This window comes from Pseudovirgaria hyperparasitica (genome assembly GCF_010093815.1).
Source record: "Pseudovirgaria hyperparasitica strain CBS 121739 unplaced genomic scaffold EJ05scaffold_4, whole genome shotgun sequence".
NCBI lineage: Eukaryota > Fungi > Ascomycota > Dothideomycetes > Acrospermales > Acrospermaceae > Pseudovirgaria > Pseudovirgaria hyperparasitica.
The window spans coordinates 1334996-1352787 of record NW_022985552.1 but is presented as its reverse complement, the minus strand read 5'-3'; the positions used below and the strand labels follow the sequence as shown (position 1 = coordinate 1352787).

The 17792-nt window shown below is 50.9% G+C and overlaps 6 protein-coding genes across 6 annotated transcripts; 2 read left to right on the top strand and 4 right to left on the bottom strand.

The window, feature by feature from the left end:
* Nucleotides 1–540: 540 nt before the first annotated feature.
* On the top strand, nt 541–867 carry EJ05DRAFT_484208 (uncharacterized protein; the record flags this gene model as incomplete). The annotated part of the gene is made up of 1 exon (XM_033745318.1): nt 541–867. The coding sequence occupies one exon, from the start codon at nt 541–543 to the stop codon at nt 865–867; it is 327 nt and encodes a 108-aa protein (XP_033602934.1).
* Nucleotides 868–1695: 828 nt separating this feature from the next.
* On the bottom strand, nt 1696–3573 carry EJ05DRAFT_509012 (uncharacterized protein). The gene is made up of 2 exons (XM_033748062.1): nt 3071–3573; nt 1696–3023 (listed from the first exon to the last, which is right to left on the bottom strand). The coding sequence occupies exons 1-2, from the start codon at nt 3476–3478 to the stop codon at nt 2103–2105; spliced, it is 1329 nt and encodes a 442-aa protein (XP_033602933.1). The 5' UTR covers nt 3479–3573; the 3' UTR covers nt 1696–2102.
* A 481-nt stretch (nt 3574–4054) lies between these two features.
* Nucleotides 4055–5706, bottom strand: EJ05DRAFT_286215 (uncharacterized protein). The gene is made up of 6 exons (XM_033740484.1): nt 5274–5706; nt 5170–5223; nt 4954–5119; nt 4762–4902; nt 4319–4714; nt 4055–4271 (listed from the first exon to the last, which is right to left on the bottom strand). Exons 1-6 carry the CDS (start codon nt 5357–5359, stop codon nt 4188–4190), a joined length of 927 nt encoding a protein of 308 aa, XP_033602932.1. The 5' UTR covers nt 5360–5706; the 3' UTR covers nt 4055–4187.
* Nucleotides 5707–5917: 211 nt separating this feature from the next.
* Nucleotides 5918–7543, bottom strand: EJ05DRAFT_498442 (GroES-like protein; the record flags this gene model as incomplete). Its single annotated transcript, XM_033746682.1, has 11 exons — nt 5918–5977; nt 6031–6087; nt 6133–6532; nt 6589–6657; nt 6708–6750; nt 6801–6882; nt 6932–6972; nt 7034–7136; nt 7204–7258; nt 7316–7363; nt 7419–7543. 11 exons carry the CDS (start codon nt 7541–7543, stop codon nt 5918–5920), a joined length of 1083 nt encoding a protein of 360 aa, XP_033602931.1.
* A 682-nt stretch (nt 7544–8225) lies between these two features.
* On the bottom strand, nt 8226–11516 carry EJ05DRAFT_286199 (protein kinase byr2). Its single transcript, XM_033740483.1, has 3 exons — nt 11199–11516; nt 11072–11145; nt 8226–11020 (listed from the first exon to the last, which is right to left on the bottom strand). Exons 1-3 carry the CDS (start codon nt 11390–11392, stop codon nt 8379–8381), a joined length of 2910 nt encoding a protein of 969 aa, XP_033602930.1. The 5' UTR covers nt 11393–11516; the 3' UTR covers nt 8226–8378.
* Nucleotides 11517–14695: 3179 nt separating this feature from the next.
* Nucleotides 14696–17037, top strand: EJ05DRAFT_286088 (uncharacterized protein). The gene is made up of 3 exons (XM_033740482.1): nt 14696–15656; nt 15710–15812; nt 15868–17037. The coding sequence occupies exons 1-3, from the start codon at nt 14982–14984 to the stop codon at nt 16902–16904; spliced, it is 1815 nt and encodes a 604-aa protein (XP_033602929.1). The 5' UTR covers nt 14696–14981; the 3' UTR covers nt 16905–17037.
* Nucleotides 17038–17792: the final 755 nt, after the last annotated feature.

Sequence of the window (17792 nt, the reverse complement as noted above, 5' to 3'; positions counted from 1 at the left end):
ACTACAACAGATGGTAAAATACCACCAAGACATCTGTCGACATTGTGGTTTTGGGCTCGAGGACGCTACCAGACGTGAGCATATACAATCGGATACAATCCAAGGTCCTAGATTAGGATTGTATGATTAGTCACTCTAAAAGTACGGATTAAGCTTAGAATCTATACTAAGGGATTGAGATTGATTGTATTAGATTAAATAAAGTAGGGTATATACCTATGTATAGCCGCGGGCCCTATCTTAGGCCATATTTAGGCATTATTTCTGCCTAAGGCCTATACTTTAGCCTTAGGCTCTAATATAGTAGCCTTAGGCAGAAATAATGCCTAAATATGGCCTAAGATAGGGCCCGCGGCTATATATAGGTATATATCCTACTTTATTTAATCTAATACAATTAATCTAACCAATCGGATTGAGATTATACCGTCTTGGCAATCATTTTGAGGCGTGGATTGAGCTTGTATTCTCTATTAAAATTTTGGCCCAGATTGAGATTGCACAGATTCGGATTGTATATGCCCATCTCTGGACGCTACTATGGCCACCTGTGGGCACGAATGGTGCGAACCTTGTCTAACCGAACTACTCCCAAATGGACCTCTGTATTGCAAGACTTGCAAAAAGGTCGTAAAGCTGGTTCTCCCAGAAGACGACTCAAATAACGCACAAGGGGAGGCCGCCGTAGCTTTCCACGAACCGACAAGCGCACCAGCCGCCGATAAGATGCCGCAAGTCGACCAGAACGATGACCAAGACGTTGACGTCAGTAAACCACCAGCCAAGCGACGAGGTCGCCCCAGAGGAAGCTCCCTAACGTTGGTTTGGCAGCAGGTCGACCGCGACGCAGTGTATACAAGGACATGAACCCGCGACCGGCCAAGCGTCGCGCGTAGTGCCTATCCATAGTTACATGGATGGGAAAGCTTGGCGCCCGATGTTCGGTCCTCTCCGATGCTAGAGCTTTAGCTCTTTCAAAACCACGGAGGCTTGTCAAGTGAATGTCGAGCGTAAGCACCGCGATTCGGTGTGGGACTTCTCGAGATGGTCTATAGATGCTGGGCTGAGGAACAACATGCATACCTTCCCCACTCTCTATTCTTTTTCAATTCAAGAGCTATCCCACCCTAGGCGATCAGCTTCAAAGTCGAGATTCATTTTCACCGACCTCTATGCAACTACCCCTTGAGATCATACGGTTTCATATCCCCAATCGCGTCCTATGCTGAGGTTTCTGATTTTTGTCAGGTAGCCCAATGCGGATTCTTTCACTACGAAGTAGACAGATCTCTGCCCGCGATGATTGTTCGATATGGTTCAAGCCCCTGCATCTTACTAGTACTGTTAGCTGTATAGTTTTGGCAGATTTCCCTCCAGCATGCAGTCTGAGTGGAAATACGTCCGCAAAGTCTTCGAATTATTTCCATAGCGCTCCAGACAAAGAGTACATTCCTCTTGAACTCCCCCCTGAGACTTTCAGTCCATTTGCCCATGTACCGATCAGGTCTCCTGGACGCTCATTTGCCCCGGTAGTGGACTCTTCGCCGCGGGGTCGCCCAACAGTAGTACTGTCGCGGCCCAGGCCTGGTGTTTTCTTAGAAGAGCGACAGATCATCGTAGGGTCGGTGTGGCATGTACAAAGCTCATAATACTTGAACGATAGGGAGACGACATTGTTTATGTACTGCTCCCAGTGCCCAGACTCGACCCTGTGTAAGTGCCTCAGAGACAACATGAGCTCTGACTACATGAGATTGGCACATAACCAACCATATGCCATGGCTGGCTGACACATAGTCGATGTCATTGCTGATTTGAAAGCTTAGTGCAAATCCAAGTATTGTCATCGCTCGTGCTTCCACACTGCACATGTCCACCCGCCCCTTAAATTCATATTCCAATGGAGCCGAAAGAAGAACGGCCATACGAGCTCCGCCATTCAGACCATTCTCATACGAAGGTCAAACGCTTCATGTTCGAATACCTTTGGATACCCATACACATACACATACACATACACATACACATACACCGAGGATAGCCCCACACCACACCACAAAACCCACATCCAGCCGAGTAGTAGTGAAACGCAGGGGTCATATTCACTTCCGCAACCCCGCCGGAAAATTCCTCGCCGCCAGCAACACCCCCTTAACACCCCGAATACTCGCCCGCACATCCTCCACCGCATCCTCCTTCGAGTCCCTCTCACTCGCACCACCACCACCACCAACACCCAGCCCCCGACTCGCATGATACACATTCGCAAAATCCGAGTCGTACGCCGAGCGCGGTGTCTGAAAGCGCATCGCGGTCAGATAGTCGTCGAGCGCGCGCAGCTCCTTCTTCAGGCTGTCTGCCGTCCTGTCGTTTGTCTCGCTGGCCGTCTGGAGATCGCGCATGTGTGAGGTCATGATCTTTAGGCGGGCGCTGTGGCCTGTGGGGACTTTCTCGGCGGCGGATGCTGGTGGGGGAGGAGTGTCGATGTCTGTGGACGCGTGGTCCTCCTCGTGGGTTGTGCTTGGTCGGCGGCTGATGTGTGGGCTTGTTTGCGTGCCGTAGTCGCGGTGGTAGAGCTCCGTGGGATCGGAGTCTATGCTTTCGGCGTCGTCGGAGTCGGTTGCTGGTGTTGTTGCTTCTGATATCACGGACCGCGGTCTCTTGCTTGCTGGGTCGACAGAGACCATGCCGGCGAGCTTCTCGTTCAGCTCGTTGAGGCGTGTCTGGGTGTTGGATGCGAAGTCGTGGCGCGCGACTGTGAGGCTGTCGACCATGGGTGTGACGAGGAATTTTGAGAGACCGTAGATGGTGGCGGCGATGCCGCCGGCGATATATGTGGTGTTCACGAGGCGGGAGACGGTGACGAGGGGGGCTTTGTCGGTGGGTTGGGTGAGGAATTCGGGGTATGTGACGATTGGAGGGGCGGCTGGCAATTGCGGCTGCGAGACTGGAGCTTGCGGGACTGAAGGCTGTAATGTAGATGTCGTCGTCGCAGACTGTGAGCGAGGCTGCAACGTAGATCCCTATCTTACCATCAGCGAGTGCACAACCCTCAGAACATCAAACTCACCTCCAACGACGTATCCAACACAACCTTCCCCTCCACCTGCACCTCCTCTCCTCCATCCTCTCCACCCAGCACCCTCGCAACATCCCCCTTCTTCACACCCTTGGATTGCAGAAACCCGCGCTTCTCCTCCACAGACGCATCTCTTAAGCTCCCCTCATCCCGAAGCAGCTTCTCCGCCGCCTCCAGCGATGGGACTTGCTCGACATCAGCACTGGTATCAGTATCGGCATTTGCATTGGCATCGGAGGAGGAGGAGGAGGTAGTATCCACGCCAGTCTCCGAATCTATCGCGGTGGTTGTCGTGCTTGTGCTTGTAGGATCTTCGGTGCTAGGTTCCGGGGAGGAGGGCGAGTCTTTCTTGTGCAGGAGTTGCCACGAGGGTATCGAGGGCTTCTTGGGTTCTGGCATGGTGTATAACGGGTGCTATGGTGGTGGAGGTGGTGTTTGGTGGTATGGGTGCGCTTGGAAGAGCAGATCTGATGATGGTAGCTTTATTGTATGGGTGGATCGCCGCCGAAGCTCGCGCTCGCGTGCCTCGGCTGAACGTCATCCATCCATCCATGAGTGCCAAGACTTTAGTGCGAGCTTCGAACGACAACTGACGACCTCCGTTTTCATGTTTTCATCATTGCAGCCAGCATACTAACACTCTGCATCACTTTTCACACTGTTCTTCACACGAGATTCTCACTCAACGAACAACCATTGTGCGGAGCTACCTGACTTCGAAAAGGTTTCACGGTCACAAAGTTTCCACGAGATCAGAGCGTTCTTCGCATTGGCTAGCTATAGACGACGTCAAGATTTTGATTCGCTATCCTTTCGCAGACAATTTCATCATTTGTCGATAGAATCACAAGCATTGAAGATTCCAATAGCCTTTGCAAGCTCTCTTCTTCTACCGATAAGCAACGTAACAATTTGACCAAGACTATGAAAGACTCTCTGGACCACTCCTTGGTATCATGGCCGTCTAAGCGTGCATGCATTCGTTATGCAACATCTGCTCGCTTCCAGCCTATCTTCCATGCCAATGTGCCCGATCCGTCCTCAATCCAAGATAAGCTCTAGATTGGCTCCACTCTACGATAGGCCATTGCATTATTTCTCTTCAACCTTAGATATCAGAATCATAGGACTCTCCGGAGTCGGAGGTACCATTGTCCGAAGGATCGTTCAGTTCCTCCTTCTTGGGTGGTTTCTGGCTGGGTCAGAAGCTGAATTCCGAATTTTGTCTCTGGTACTTACATAGGCTTTGACCTTGGCGAACGCTCTGTGCTTTGCGCCAGTGACGTTGCGTGTACTGTTGCGCTCCGTATTGGTAGATCCCCACTCGGAGCCTGAGACAGAAGGTGCAGTACTAGAACCTGGATGACCATAACCGCGAGGATTGAAGCCCGACTGGGTAAGCAAACTAACACCTGTGGCGATTGATGGGGTGGATCGAGATGCTTCCTGCGCACGGCCTGGAGCCCAGTTGTGCATTGGTACACGGTTGTGACTTTTGCCAGCGGTCTGACCTGAGATGTACGACTTTGTCTTATAGGGCATGAATCCATCACGGGTATCGTCATACGAGGAGACTGAAGGGCTCGAAACAGGGCCAACAGCAACACCACTGCCATTATTTGATGTAGCACGTCCCTATGATCAATCAGAGTAGAAACTAGGAACATGGGTTGTTAACTAACGGTTTGTGAAGGGATGCTGCTCAGGAAGAAAGATGTAGCATCATCATCATCGTCGTCAGCGGAATATGCCGCATCATCATCGTCGGAATCCGACTTCTGGGCTTCCATCGTGGTGCGCTCCTCAACACATTTAAAGCACCGCTAGATTGATGGTAAGCGGAATTAGCCTTGACTCTTGGATCTATAACTTACGGCAGTATCAGTCTCCTTGGCCTGTGCCTTGGAGAATTCGGGCACCGACTTGGTAACCTTGCATTCGATGCAGGTGATCTCCACAACGGTCTGTTGGTTACACTCGACGCACGCGATCTGGATCGGACGACCACAGCGAACAGAAGACTGGGCGTTCTCACGCTGCCTAGAAACATTAAGCGGAAGCTACTTGAGGAAAATGTCAAGTTGACTGACTTGGTGGAGAAAGCGGTGACAGTCTTGGGCTTGTTACATTTATAACACTTGATCCTAATAGGAAAGTCAGTCAGCCCTGGCTAATACAATCAGTTCAGACTAACTTTGAAGGAAGTCCGTTATTGGGACCGCTGTTATATCCACCGAAGGAACGACCTCGACCTCCACCGCTGTTGCTGCCACTAATCATGTTAGCTGGAACAGGAACCAGCGAATAAATACTGACGAAGCATATCCAGCATTTCGCACAGCGAGCCTTTGCATGTTGGAATTGGGCATCTTGGTCGATTTGCCAAGAGATGTCTTCGCAGGGGAAGCCTTATGTGCTATGATAGATTGGCTTGAGGATGGTTGATAGCGAGCGTTATGTGCAAACTGAGCAAAGCTCGGAGGTTGGCAAAGGAAAGACGTGGGATGAAAGAAAGATACCTAGAGAGAGAGGGAGAGCTGTAGAAGTACAATTTGTTCACCCGGACGCTCGGACGTAGTTGCCTTAACTATGTATACAAGCAATTTCCTCGGCTTACCACTCTCCCGGTCTTTGCCTGAGCAACGAACCTAATCTTGGAATTCCACAGCCTATTTATCATAGGGGATGGTTCACGCACAACGTCACGCAGTCAAGTGAAACGAAGAAACAAAGGCAACACGCCAGGATTATATGTCAGGGTGTTTACAACTTGATGACCAGCCCCTCTAATGCCGCTCCAAACGCCCACCCACAGTCACGCATTGGTGCTGGAAATGCTTACGAGAGATCGAGCACGACACGACCTTGAAGTTCGCCCTTGTGCATCTGCTCGAAGACCTAAAAGCGGTTTAGTTCGTATCTTTATGTTCCCGAGAAATGTGGAAACTTACTTCAGTCAACTTGTCCATCTTCTCAGTCCTATAGTGTACCTTCACAATGCCTCGGGCCTGAGAAGTGTTAGCAAATTTCACTCCCCAGTACAGGAGACTTACGGCAAGGTCCAAACACTCAATGGCCTCCTTGCGATCTCCAACTGCAACACCAACAATGCTCAGTGCCTTTGCAACCAGAATCTGAGGCAGAGCGCCCTTGATAGGTACTGGTTCACCCTCAGGAATACCGACACACACCAAGCGACCACCGAAACGGAGCATATCAACGGCAGAAGCATAAGCCGGATTGGCAGCAGTGAGAACGAGAACAGCATGGGCTCCAAGACCACCTGTAAGTTTCTTGACGGCTTCGGGGATATCTGGAGTATCTTCGAGAGCTATGAAGTGCTCTGCCCCGGAGCTGAGGACGAGATCTTTCTTGGACTTGGAGTCTACGCCGATGACTCTGTGCGCCATGCCTTTAGAGGAGAGTTGAGCTGCAAGATGGCCGAGACCACCACTATATCATGTCAGATATGCTATCGTGTCTTTCAAGTAGAAGTATCCGTATCTTACCCTGCACCAAGGAGTACCACAAACTGTCCGCTCAAAGCACCGCTCTTGCGGAGTGCTGAGTAGCTTGTTCTTGAGTAGTGTCAGCAATAAATTCTCCAAGTACGTACATCTAGACTCACACTCCCGCACAAAGCATAGGGGCTGCATCAGCAGAATCAAGACCTTATGTCGTCAGTCAGACCACCCTAATCACGCAATCAGTTCAATCTCACCGTCTGGAATAGGAGTGACATAGTTCGCAGGTCCAATTGCATACTGCTGAAAGGTTCCAGGGGTGTAGTATCCACTGACTTTCTATCCCTTCATCAGCACTGTCAATCCCATTCTCCACAGAGTCACCAACCTGGTTGAAGCAAACACCATCATGGCCCTCAAGACAAGGAACTATATAGTAAGAGCATACGTCAGAACTTGGTACCCAGAACAAATCGGAGCATTTACGTACAGCATGACCCACAGGTCGCACTGATCCATTTGATGCCTACCCGCTGGCCGACCTTGATCGCGGAGAGTTCTGTTCCGGGTCCCATCGCGACCACTGTACCAACCTAAACCTCCGATTAGTCCATCAAAATCCCCAGAAATTCTTTACCAATAGTATTCATTATTACTCACGCCCTCGTGGCCCCCAATCTGTCCAGGCTGCGTAGGGTACGGCAATGACACCCAACTAGACCCTTCTGGTCAGTATCTCGAGTCGATCTAATTAGGAAGTGGTCTGACATACGTGTTCGTCATGACACCCAAATCGGAATGGCAGACGCCGGAATGTGTTCTAGATACGAAAACAATTAGAGGTTTTTCCATGTGACGTCAGCTTCGCAACATACAGTTTGATGAGCACCTCTCCCGCGCCTGGCGTTGGCGTCTCGACATCCTGCACTACAGCTGAGATGGAACCTGGCTTATCATACACGCAAGCTTTGTGGGTCTTTGGGATCTCGACTTCAGCCATGAGGCAAGAGTTCTGTTGGTTTGAGGGTTGAAAAGTGGAAGATCGAAAGAAACCTTCAGATTGGAAGTGGGAATCAACAGAAAAGGCGAGATGACGGTGTCAGAATAGAAGTGAAATGGGAGCAAATTCGGTAGTTAGAAGGTCAGATAATGAAGCCCGTTGCCTTCAATTAAGTAGACGCGTGCACGCTCTGTCAATCTCTACGCTAAGCGAAGCATTCTCTGCAGTAATACATCATCAACCTAGGCACCTAGGTAGCAAAAGGAACGGTTCCCGACCTTTCACTCCATGCCAACAAGCGAGTCCAGTCCTTGGAACTGAACAAGACAAAGCGACCCGCGAAACAGTGGGACGGAAATCGGCAACGGCAATCGCCTGTAAACAACTCCTCAATGCGGGGGTGAAAACGTGGGTCCCAGCCACGCCAAATTGCGGGGCAGCGCGCGTGCAAAAAGCCACTGTTAGTATTGATTTTGAACAAGTGCCGACAGACTGCAAGGAACAGATGGGATTAAGCCTAAGAAAGTAAAGGGTGGTTGGTGGTGCTGAAGGTTTCATCTGTTAATCAATACAACCACTTGTACCAGCAAGCTTTCTCAAACATTCCATTAGACATCTCAAATATCTAACATCTCATCTTAGACCCTCTCTGGTCTTCTTCGTTTGGCATCAAGGTTCCTTTCTCGTGCGGTCGTAAGAACGTGTACAGTAAGGCGCTCAGTGTGCAAGCAAATCTAAGGTATTCCCTCCAAATCACAAAACGCCGGCTAATGAGACCTCTCCGATAACATTATGAACCATCAAACTCTCTCGTGACGACTGTCCCTTCATATAATCATGCTTTAGGATTGCAGAATGGGCTGAGCAATAGCTCGTCCGCAGTTGGTCTCTTCTCGTGGTCGATCTCGAATGTCTTCTGCAAGAAAGCCCTAGCATCCTCACCAGCATTATCAGGTACTGTCGGGCTGGCGTCTCCGCTACCTCCAATCTTGAAGATGGCCTGCAACTGAGTACAGTTTGGGTGAGGGTGACTGCCAGTGAACATCTCTACGATGAGACAGCCGAGAGACCAAATGTCTGCTTTGCGAGTGTATGCCGTCTGTCGTACGACTTCTGGGGCCATCCAAAACACAGAGCCCTGCAGAGAGACGCGAGGGTTGCCTTTCTTTCCGCCGCCTGGGGTCAGCAACGTCGAGGCCTCAACGCGCTTCGAGATCCCGAAGTCTGAGATCTTGACACTGCCTTTGTTGTCGACAAGGATATTAGCTCCCTTGATATCGCGGTGGATAATGTCCTTGCTGTGAAGATAGGCAAGACCTGTGAGGATTTGTCGGACAAATGTTCCAATGAGACCTTCTCCAAGCGGTCCATAATTGACAAGCATCGATGCAACGGAACCACCAGGGACGTATTCCAAGAAAATATTCAGATGCGACTCTACAGAATTCGATCCAAGATATTGCACAATGTTTGGGTGCTTGAGATCTCGGAGAAGACCGATTTCATGCTTGAGCGCCTCGACCATGTTTGTTTTTCTCTGGTCAAGCTGGGAGGTGCCGGAGGACGAAGGCATCTCGACCTGTTTGACCGCCATGAGTTCTCCAGTGACTGCATGCAGCGCTAGATATACGCTGCCGAAAGAGCCTTGTCCAATCAATGCTCCTTTCATGTACTTGACGTTCTCCCAAGAGTCTTGCTCCAGGTAGTCTGTCAGTTCCTCGTCGGATTCATCCTCATCATCGCGGATGGCTTCACTAAGTCTCTTGTTCAACGAGTCACCAGCTTCGGTACCATGGCTACTACTGCCAGCAATACTGCTGCCAGCATCATCAAAGTAGCTTGCAGGCATAGTATTGCCATCAGGATCAGTGATAGACAGGCGGTCTGCATTGTCGTCCCCGAAAGAGACATATGATTTGCGACTCGGTTCTAGAGGCGACTCTTCTTCAAGAGGCTCAAGCACCGACGAGGCCACTGAATCTCTGTAGCCTCCTTGTGATGGAAGACCAAGCCGCATGACCGAGAGCGGACGAACAGGTCGTGCCTGGCCAGAGTTCTGGAACCACTGGTCGGCGATGGACGGTAGAGGTGGCGCATCCCTCAAGCTCGATGCCACACTGAAATTGCTGGCCGTACTGAGCCGACTCGTCGCTCGACTTATCCTTCTCGAGCGGCGAACGGACATGCGAATAGTCTTGTCGATCTCTTCCTTTTCGACATCTGGAAAGTATGATGTGAGATCAGAAGTGATCAGTTCACTTGGAGGCCTGGCACCGTAAAATCTTTTCAGCTTCCTTGCCTTGGCACTTGTGGTGGATGCGATACTATCTGCTCGCTCTAGATCCTGTGCGGTGGAGTTAATATGCCGCTCCCGCTCGCGAGCAGATGTAGGAGATAGTGGATAGCTGACAGCCGCCAACGACTCTCCGGTAATCTTCTCGATCTTTAGCTGGCTTCGATTGCTGGACGGGATGACAATGTTGTCTCGGATGTTCTCCCTTTGTACCTGTTGTTGTTGGGCTGCAATACTTGCTGCAGTCTTGAGCTGCTCGTCTTCCGGCTCTCCTGCGTGGAGTTTGCGCAAGATGAGTCTCCCTCTTTCCATGCGAAGCCGATCATGACACACTCGAACAAGATCAGACTCAGTCAAGCGGCGACACTTTGCTGGATTTGGGTCTACTCCATCTAGGACCCACATGCAATAGTTCTTAATGTGTGTTTCGTTTAGATTGCCTTTCTTCAGAGTCTTCAAGATGATTTCGTCGGCAGTCTTGCAGCCATCAACGCTAAAGACAGAGATGCGCCCATTGTCGAAGATTACTCGTATAAGAGGCTTGTCGGCTGGAAGAATACTACTGTTGGTGACAGACGTATCCACGCTGGGGCTGGACCGGACATGGCTAGCAAAGCGAGCAGTTTGCGGCGTATTGACAGAAGTGGCTGTTCGAGGTTGAGATCCAAAGCGTGCAGTCTGCGGAGTGTCGGTGCCGGGTGTTCTGCCAGACGAAGCGCTCGGAGGATGGCTGAAATAGGAAGTCGCATCCTTACGGCCACCATCCTTGGGGCTATTCATGGTGCCCTGTCTCAATGACCGAAGGCCACGATTCTCTTGGTCGACTAGAGGTGAACCTGGGCGCGAGATAGACTTTCCAGTAAGTGTGAGGGAAGACGCGTAGTTGAGTTCACCACCAGTAAGCTGGCGGGACATCCTCTTGTCTGATTTACCCTGGCTTGGGATTGAGCGAGCAGAGTAGAGCGGACGGGGGGAGCCCGACGAGGGCGGTGTGTATGATGGGTTGTCGAGACTGGCGAGTGACCGTCGATTCAGGTTCTTCTTCGAGGCTTTCTTATACTCGCGATTACGGAAAAGCTTGGCTTGCGAACCTATCCTGACGCGGTCTCCAATCTTTCTTATGCCCATATCCTTGAGTGATGCTTGGTCCATTTCCATGAGAACCTCGCCGTTTATGTTGTTTTCTGGTGAACGTGTTAGAAAGGAGCAATGTTAGCATCACCGCCCGTACGTACTCTTGAATAGGTCGACATAATGTCCACAGTTGATACTCCGCAGCCAATCTGCAACCTTGTCTTCGTCCCAGTGCCTAAGTAAAGACATTAGCATGACCCAGGCGTCTTATGCGACTGGCCTACATACCTTACAGCATCCGGTCCGTCATAGGTTTCGGAGAATTCGGACTCGGTAGGGCTGGCGAAGAATGCATGCTCCGAACGACCGGCCGAAGGTTGTGTTCGGTAACTGCTCATATTTGAGGTGTACTGGTTGGAGCTCTGAGTGGAAGAGCTCCCCAACGACGTTGGAAATGGTGACTTTGCCGCCAACATTGCCATGTATGAATATTATAAGGTTTGCTGTGTTGCCCCGGTCGAACACTCGGACGAGCTGTGAAGTATGATCCTCGCAGTCGAAGATATTATAAGTTGTGGACACCAAATGTCATTGCGAACACCCGCGGTATTGAACTCTCGAGTGAAGTGTAGATCTTGTGCTTGAGCGTAAATCGTCTGTGAATGTTCGTGTCACAAAGGGTGGGAGAAGGTCGGAAGAGCGGCAGCGTTCGCTGCTGACGAGGTGACACGATGGCTCTAGGTGTTGGAAATGGCGGCGAGAAGGGCAGAGGACAGTCTTTAGGGCGGTCGGCGTCAGTGGAGGATGTGATCAGGCGAGTGTCGCGAGTCAAACGGGAACCGAGGAGTCAAGTGGTTCGTTACTGGATCGGAGGGAATATGAAACGAGATTGTTTGAACGCTGGCTCGATGAGTAGGCTTGGGCGCTTGGGAGCGGAGTTCTTTTTGTCTCCTGAACCCGTGGAGTCGGAACGGTGGTGTAAGAAGGACGAAAACGTCTACGAAGAGAAAACAACACACAACACACTCAACTCAACACCAGCTCTGTCGACAGAGTCCCGTCGGTGGATGATGGAAAGACAATAAATCGACGGTGAAGGCACAAAGGGAGTAAGAAGAGAAGGGTGAGTGGTGGTGTAGTAGGGACACAGGCAGGACACAGGCAGGACACAGGCACGCAGGCAAGCTGTTGAGCCAAGCCCGGCGTTGATTGGTCGTCACTTTTCTTCAAACATACTAAGTTTCATGTCAAGTTCGCTCCGGCCTGTACCCACTCTTCTCACGCCCCCATCCAACAGATCCAACAGATGAGTCCATTCCACCCATTCCACAACATTGGACACGTCCTCACGTCAAACAGTGACGCCGCCGACGCGGAAGGGCGTATATATAGATAGATCACATCTCACTCTATCTCCGTGCTGCCCTTGCTCCGCCGTTGCGGCGCTGAAGAGGGATTTTCTCTCCATGGCATGGGATTAGCGAATACCAGCAGCAAGTGGAGCCTCTTGCGACGCGCCAGCGGTCAGCGCCACTCTATCTGGAGGCTCTTAACTTTAACGCATGACAGCAATGTTGGAGGAGGAGGAGGAGGAGGAGGAGGATGCCGAGGAATGGAATGGTAGGCGCATTCGTCTCACTCTGGCATAGTTTCACCGGACATTATGTGGCTCGGCTTACAATACCTGGTCTATAAGTTGTTTTGATGAGAGTTGCATCAGGTAGATTGCCAGATTCGATGATATCTTTGAGGGTGTGTGAAAACCAGAAGTCGCCGAGAATATTTCCGCTGATCACTCGGCTCCTCACCACGACATTTTCGTGTCGAGCCTGCTGCCAACATGGCTACCCTGCAGGCGTGTGTCTTACAGCCAAGTTGGCGTGGTGGTAGGCTGGTTGCAAAGCAACGATACGCCAGCTCGAGCCCTCTCTCACGCTTCCGGTGACGGCCAAGGTGCCAGTCAAGATGCAGCTGAGATGGCGCACTTCTTTCTTTACGAGATGTGAACAGGCCAGCGGCCGGTGAACAGCGTTGAACGGCATCTCCACAAAACGGGATCGGTATCGCGGGTTGAATGGCAATGGCGGACCGTCCTCATCATCCATGCGGCCAAGTAGAGGGTAATTAGCGGCAGATGATGCGGAGAGACAGCTTAGGCGCACTCGTGAAAGCCACGAGTTGTCAGCGTACTGCCACGCGCGGCAAGCACACTAATCCAGTCGAAACATTCTAAACTTGAAGTATCACAGTGTTGCACGCTGGACTGGCAATTGAAACATCAAGGACAGATGGTCTGAGTGCGATGACCAGGCTGTGCAATGCGGGAAGATGGGAGGCGTTGCGTTGCGATTCGCAAAGTCGGACGTTCACAAACGTAACACGTTACAGGGCTGTAGACTCATGTCTCCAATCCATTCATTGCAAGGCTACCGGCCACAGCAAAGAATGGTGAGGAGTTGAGTTGTGTGTCGGGGGAAAAGGAAGGCTTGAGAGCGATCAGACGATAAAAGATGGATGCGGGGTACGCAGGCTCCCGTCTCCTTGTGCAGCTTACCTAGGTATCAAACAAACCGGTGGCAATGGGCATGACAATCGGGATAAAACAGCCAAACAGCGATCACGTACTGCGGCGGCGGCGGTGATGATGATGATGATGATGATGATGGTGGTTGGTGGCAGTGTGGTGGTGGTGGTGGTGAGTGAGTGAAGCGGTAGCGGCCGCGGCATTGCATGAACAGCATGCGAGAGACCGGGTGCGGTGTTTAAACAATTCAACATGCACACATAATTACCTGGGATGTATACAGAAACGAGACCTATTATCAACGACGGCTAATTTTACAGGCCACAGCGGGCTTGACCGACGAGCATAAGTCAGTCATAAGCATTAAGAGCGCCAACGTGCCAAAAATGGGAATGCAAGGGCTGTGGCAGGAAAGGGAAGAAGCGGTTGGAAATCCTTTGTTTCAAGCGCCAATGAGGATACTAGGGATGTTGCTTATGAGATGATCAGTATCATTGAAACATGTCCGTAATGGAGAGTGAGGATTGGATAGGTGGATAGGTGGCCAATGACGCATTCAGTTCGGGATAGGAATATATGTATGTAAATAACTGCAAACAGCTAGGTAGTCATGCAGGGTTATCAGTCTACTACCTACTACTACCTATCTTTACGCCTTTGGGCTGCCCCCCCCCCCAATCACTGATGTTGGGAGCTGATGACGCAGTTCTCTTGAGGGGGCCGGTCATGAAAAAGCCATCATCATGCCATGGTGAAGCCTGAAGGAGGGAGGGATGGAGGCAGGGAGGATAATTAGCTGGGTTGTGGGTGGACAGGCGGGTCAACAGGCGGGTGGACAGGCGGGCTATGGGCTGTGGGCTACCGGCGATGGGCTACCGGCGATGGGCTACCGGCGATGGGCTGTGGGTTGGTGGGCTGTGTGGGCTGTGTGGGCTGCTCTCTACCTACCTGACGACCTAGCTAACGGCCCTTAACTAATACTACTACTACTCCTACTATCTATCTATACCTCCTCATGCTACTACTCCACTCCACTATAGCATGTCGCCAGTCTCTACACTCCCTTCCTCTTAAAACACTCTTCCTCTTCTTCCTCTTCCTCTTCCTATCATATCCAATATCATTGATCTTTCAGTCTTACGCCTACTTTACTGCAACCTGGAACCTATATGTGCGACAGCTTAGCCAAACCCTATCATTCCTGACCCTGAACCCTGGCCATTTGGGACCGTTCCCACGCCAGCTGTCGTACCAGGAAAACAATTCCCCTTCACACGCCTCCAGAAAGTTGGCACCTGCCCAACGACATATTACCCAACAAACTCTGCAAACGAGACAAACCCAATTCCTCTCCACCTTCATCCTCCTGTCTTCTTCAATCTCCATCTGACTGTCATATCTACCACTCCGGGCCGTCAATCTAGCCTCGCATACATGCTGCACTTGCGGTGACGGACGGGTATTAGCGAAACCTTGATTTGCCATCCGCACGCCTGCTCCTGCAATATTTCGTCCGACGCACAAAAACTTCATGTAGGACTTGTAAAATGGCCTACGACAGATACAGAAGCCCAAATGCCGACAAGCGCTCGCAGTACACGTCGCAGGACCACAGCGATGCACTACGCTACGATAGCGCCCACGACAACAAACAGCGTCGCTCTCGCGGTTCGTCCTGTGCCAGCTCAGTCATCTCAGACCAAGCACAGCCCATACACGATGCTGCCCAGGCCGTCCAAACGGCGTTTGACAGGTCTCAAGCTGCTAGCGAAGTCGATCCAAACCTGATCAAAATCATCACCGAGCAAGTGTCGAAACAAGTCATTGATAGTTTGAAGTCGTCTGGCATCCATCGCTTTCCTCAATCGAAAGAGTCTACTCCCGATTCGTTTCCGTCTCGAAATGTCTACACACCACCCTCTCCCACCCGGCAGAGCGACTATTCAAATGCCTCGGACTCACCACGTCAAAGATCTGCATTCGACGGCCAGGACGAGACGCCTACACCTCGATTAGACCGGGTCCACCGCACCATGTCCACAACATCTCAAACTAGTACAGACCAATCGAAGCGCGATCGTGAACGTCCTGTTATATCTCAAAAGGTGTCGCCCGAAAACGAGGCTACACCACTAGAGAACACTTGGGAGAGATTATTTGAGGAAGATGGCACTCCCACTCCGAGAGTCAATCAATTCTTGCGTGGTCTTGCACAACACCTTGTATGTAGCACCATGGCGTCGCTTGGCCCAGTCTTTTACTAACATACGGATAGATTGATGACTACGAGCCAAAGAAGAGCATTGTAGTGACTCCTGACAAGATGCTGAGATTCTATCGAGAAACACAGGTTGATGACGAGATCTTTCCGTGGGGCAGTAAGTCTTGAGCGCACCTCCACAGATTTCTATTTCGTTACTGATTGAAACTCAGAGATTTTCTGCAAACTCCCAAATACTTCTATATCGAAGATGTATCGCGATCTTCGTTGCCAACACCACATGGTCCAAGAGATCGATGGCTGCGAGTATGCTCCATCCATTCCAGGATTGACACCTCACGGATTCAGACGCTGGATGGAAACCATGATTCGAGCGTATCCTGATGTAGAGTTTCAACGGCTCGCAAAAGCCGTAAAAGAGATGCCGATTAGCAACCCGGACAAACCAACGGAAAGATTTCCAAAGGCCCTTTCTCGCAGACTTCTGCCAAAGTCCGACAACATGCAGTACCAGCAGTTGTGCTGTGCTACGTTGGCCTGTGAGGGTAAAGTGCCGCTCCACAGACCGACCTCCTTTCCCCCACCTCCACCACTCAACTCTCAGCCCTCGACGCAATCTCAGGCCACGCTGGAACGAGATCGGAGCCCGTATTCAGGTGCTCCTGGTCGTGATACAGCAGACAGCTCTGATCACGAAACGCCTGTGGGAGTACCTATTGAGCGTGAAAGGAAGCCCTATACTGCTCGAGAAGGTACGGGTAAATTCTACGACAAGGGTGACAACGATCGATCAAACAGCAAAGGCAATCGCCTGCACAGATCACAGTCCAATGCCAGTGCAACAAGTGCATATTCGCCAGGTCGTGAGAGTGCCGCGGACTACAGCCAGTCCAGCTCTCGGCAATCTCGAGCATACAAAAGCACAAACGGCCGAAGACGAAGTCCATCTTACGGCAGGGGAGCGAGCTATGGCAACCGTTCAGACAGCAGCGTCACCGATATCCCCGCGAACCAATACGCCTCGAACATGTACGACTACGAGGAGAGCAGATACCGGGAAGCTGAGAGCAAGCGTAGCGAACACACGCGCCGCCCGACAGGCGACGATGTGGACCGCAGCTACCCACCCGGCCCAAGATCAGTCTACGATGATGACTACTACCATCGCAGTCGCAGCACGAGTAATGTGTATGGTGGCAACTACCCCACGCCATATTCACAACCGCCTCCGCCCTCGTCGCGCTATTGAAAATACATGGAATGCCCCGATGGACAGGCGTGCCCTTGACCGGTCGCAACTGCTTCCCTGTCGGGCTTACCCCAATGCCTTGTGCCTGGACCCTTGTCAGAGAGACCTCATGAGCTAAGCGACTTTTTTCCGGTGGAGACGACCTGGGCATAGCGATGCGTACGTACCTTGAGCGTGCATTTTTGGACGTGTTCTTCTTCTCGTTGATGTTGTTGTACTCATATATCCCATACCTACTTTCATTCTTTTTCTCTCTCTCTCTCTCTTTAGTTGGGCGCTTGGCGTCTCTCTATTATATATACCCATTCTTCTTCTCGTCGCCAGGACCAATCTTTCGCTTCACTTTCCATTATGCTGAACGGCCGATATTCCCACCAGATACCTAGGTACTTGTTACTTTTTTTTCGACCCTTGTGTCTCACGACTTTTAAGATTGGAGATTGGAGATTGGAGATTGGGCTATGTTGGGCTGCCTTTTTGGTGTCGTCTTCGGGCTTCTGCATGTGTGCATGTGTGCATGGGTGCATGTGTTTATGGACTTTGATGATTATGATGATGTTCATGTTGTTGTACAAGACTACGGGATGTTGTATTAGATGTATCATCGGGCATGATTTGTTTTGAGATTGTGTTGGGCGGCAAGCAACACTTGCTGGGCGATGGATGGCATGTATACAGAATGGGTAGTTTGTTCGCTTTGTAGCATGCATTTATTCATTCGTTCATTGGTTGATTATAATATATTGTCGCCACGTGGTTTTATTCCTGGTGCTGTGGACTGTGGACTATATAAGTGGACTGTGAACTGTGGACTGTGAACTGTGGACTGTGAACTGTGGACTGTGAACTGTGGACTGTGAACTGTGGACTGTGAACTGTGGACTGTGA

Excerpts from the sequence above, each read along its gene's own strand:
- EJ05DRAFT_509012 (XM_033748062.1), bottom strand. The coding sequence starts at position 3,478 with ATGCCAGAACCCAAGAAGCCCTCGATACCCTCGTGGCAACTCCTGCAC. Across the intron at positions 3,024-3,070 it reads TGTTGGATACGTCGTTGGAG|GGATCTACGTTGCAGCCTCG; the intron begins GTGAGTTTGATG and ends ATGGTAAGATAG.
- EJ05DRAFT_286215 (XM_033740484.1), bottom strand. The coding sequence starts at position 5,359 with ATGATTAGTGGCAGCAACAGCGGTGGAGGTCGAGGTCGTTCCTTCGGT. Across the intron at positions 5,120-5,169 it reads GTCACCGCTTTCTCCACCAA|GCAGCGTGAGAACGCCCAGT; the intron begins GTCAGTCAACTT and ends TAATGTTTCTAG. Across the intron at positions 4,715-4,761 it reads GCAGCATCCCTTCACAAACC|GGACGTGCTACATCAAATAA; the intron begins GTTAGTTAACAA and ends GATTGATCATAG.
- EJ05DRAFT_286088 (XM_033740482.1), top strand. The coding sequence starts at position 14,982 with ATGGCCTACGACAGATACAGAAGCCCAAATGCCGACAAGCGCTCGCAG. Across the intron at positions 15,657-15,709 it reads GTGGTCTTGCACAACACCTT|ATTGATGACTACGAGCCAAA; the intron begins GTATGTAGCACC and ends ACATACGGATAG. Across the intron at positions 15,813-15,867 it reads CGAGATCTTTCCGTGGGGCA|AGATTTTCTGCAAACTCCCA; the intron begins GTAAGTCTTGAG and ends ATTGAAACTCAG.
- EJ05DRAFT_286199 (XM_033740483.1), bottom strand. The coding sequence starts at position 11,392 with ATGGCAATGTTGGCGGCAAAGTCACCATTTCCAACGTCGTTGGGGAGC. Across the intron at positions 11,146-11,198 it reads GACGGACCGGATGCTGTAAG|GCACTGGGACGAAGACAAGG; the intron begins GTATGTAGGCCA and ends GTCTTTACTTAG. Across the intron at positions 11,021-11,071 it reads TTATGTCGACCTATTCAAGA|AAAACAACATAAACGGCGAG; the intron begins GTACGTACGGGC and ends CACGTTCACCAG.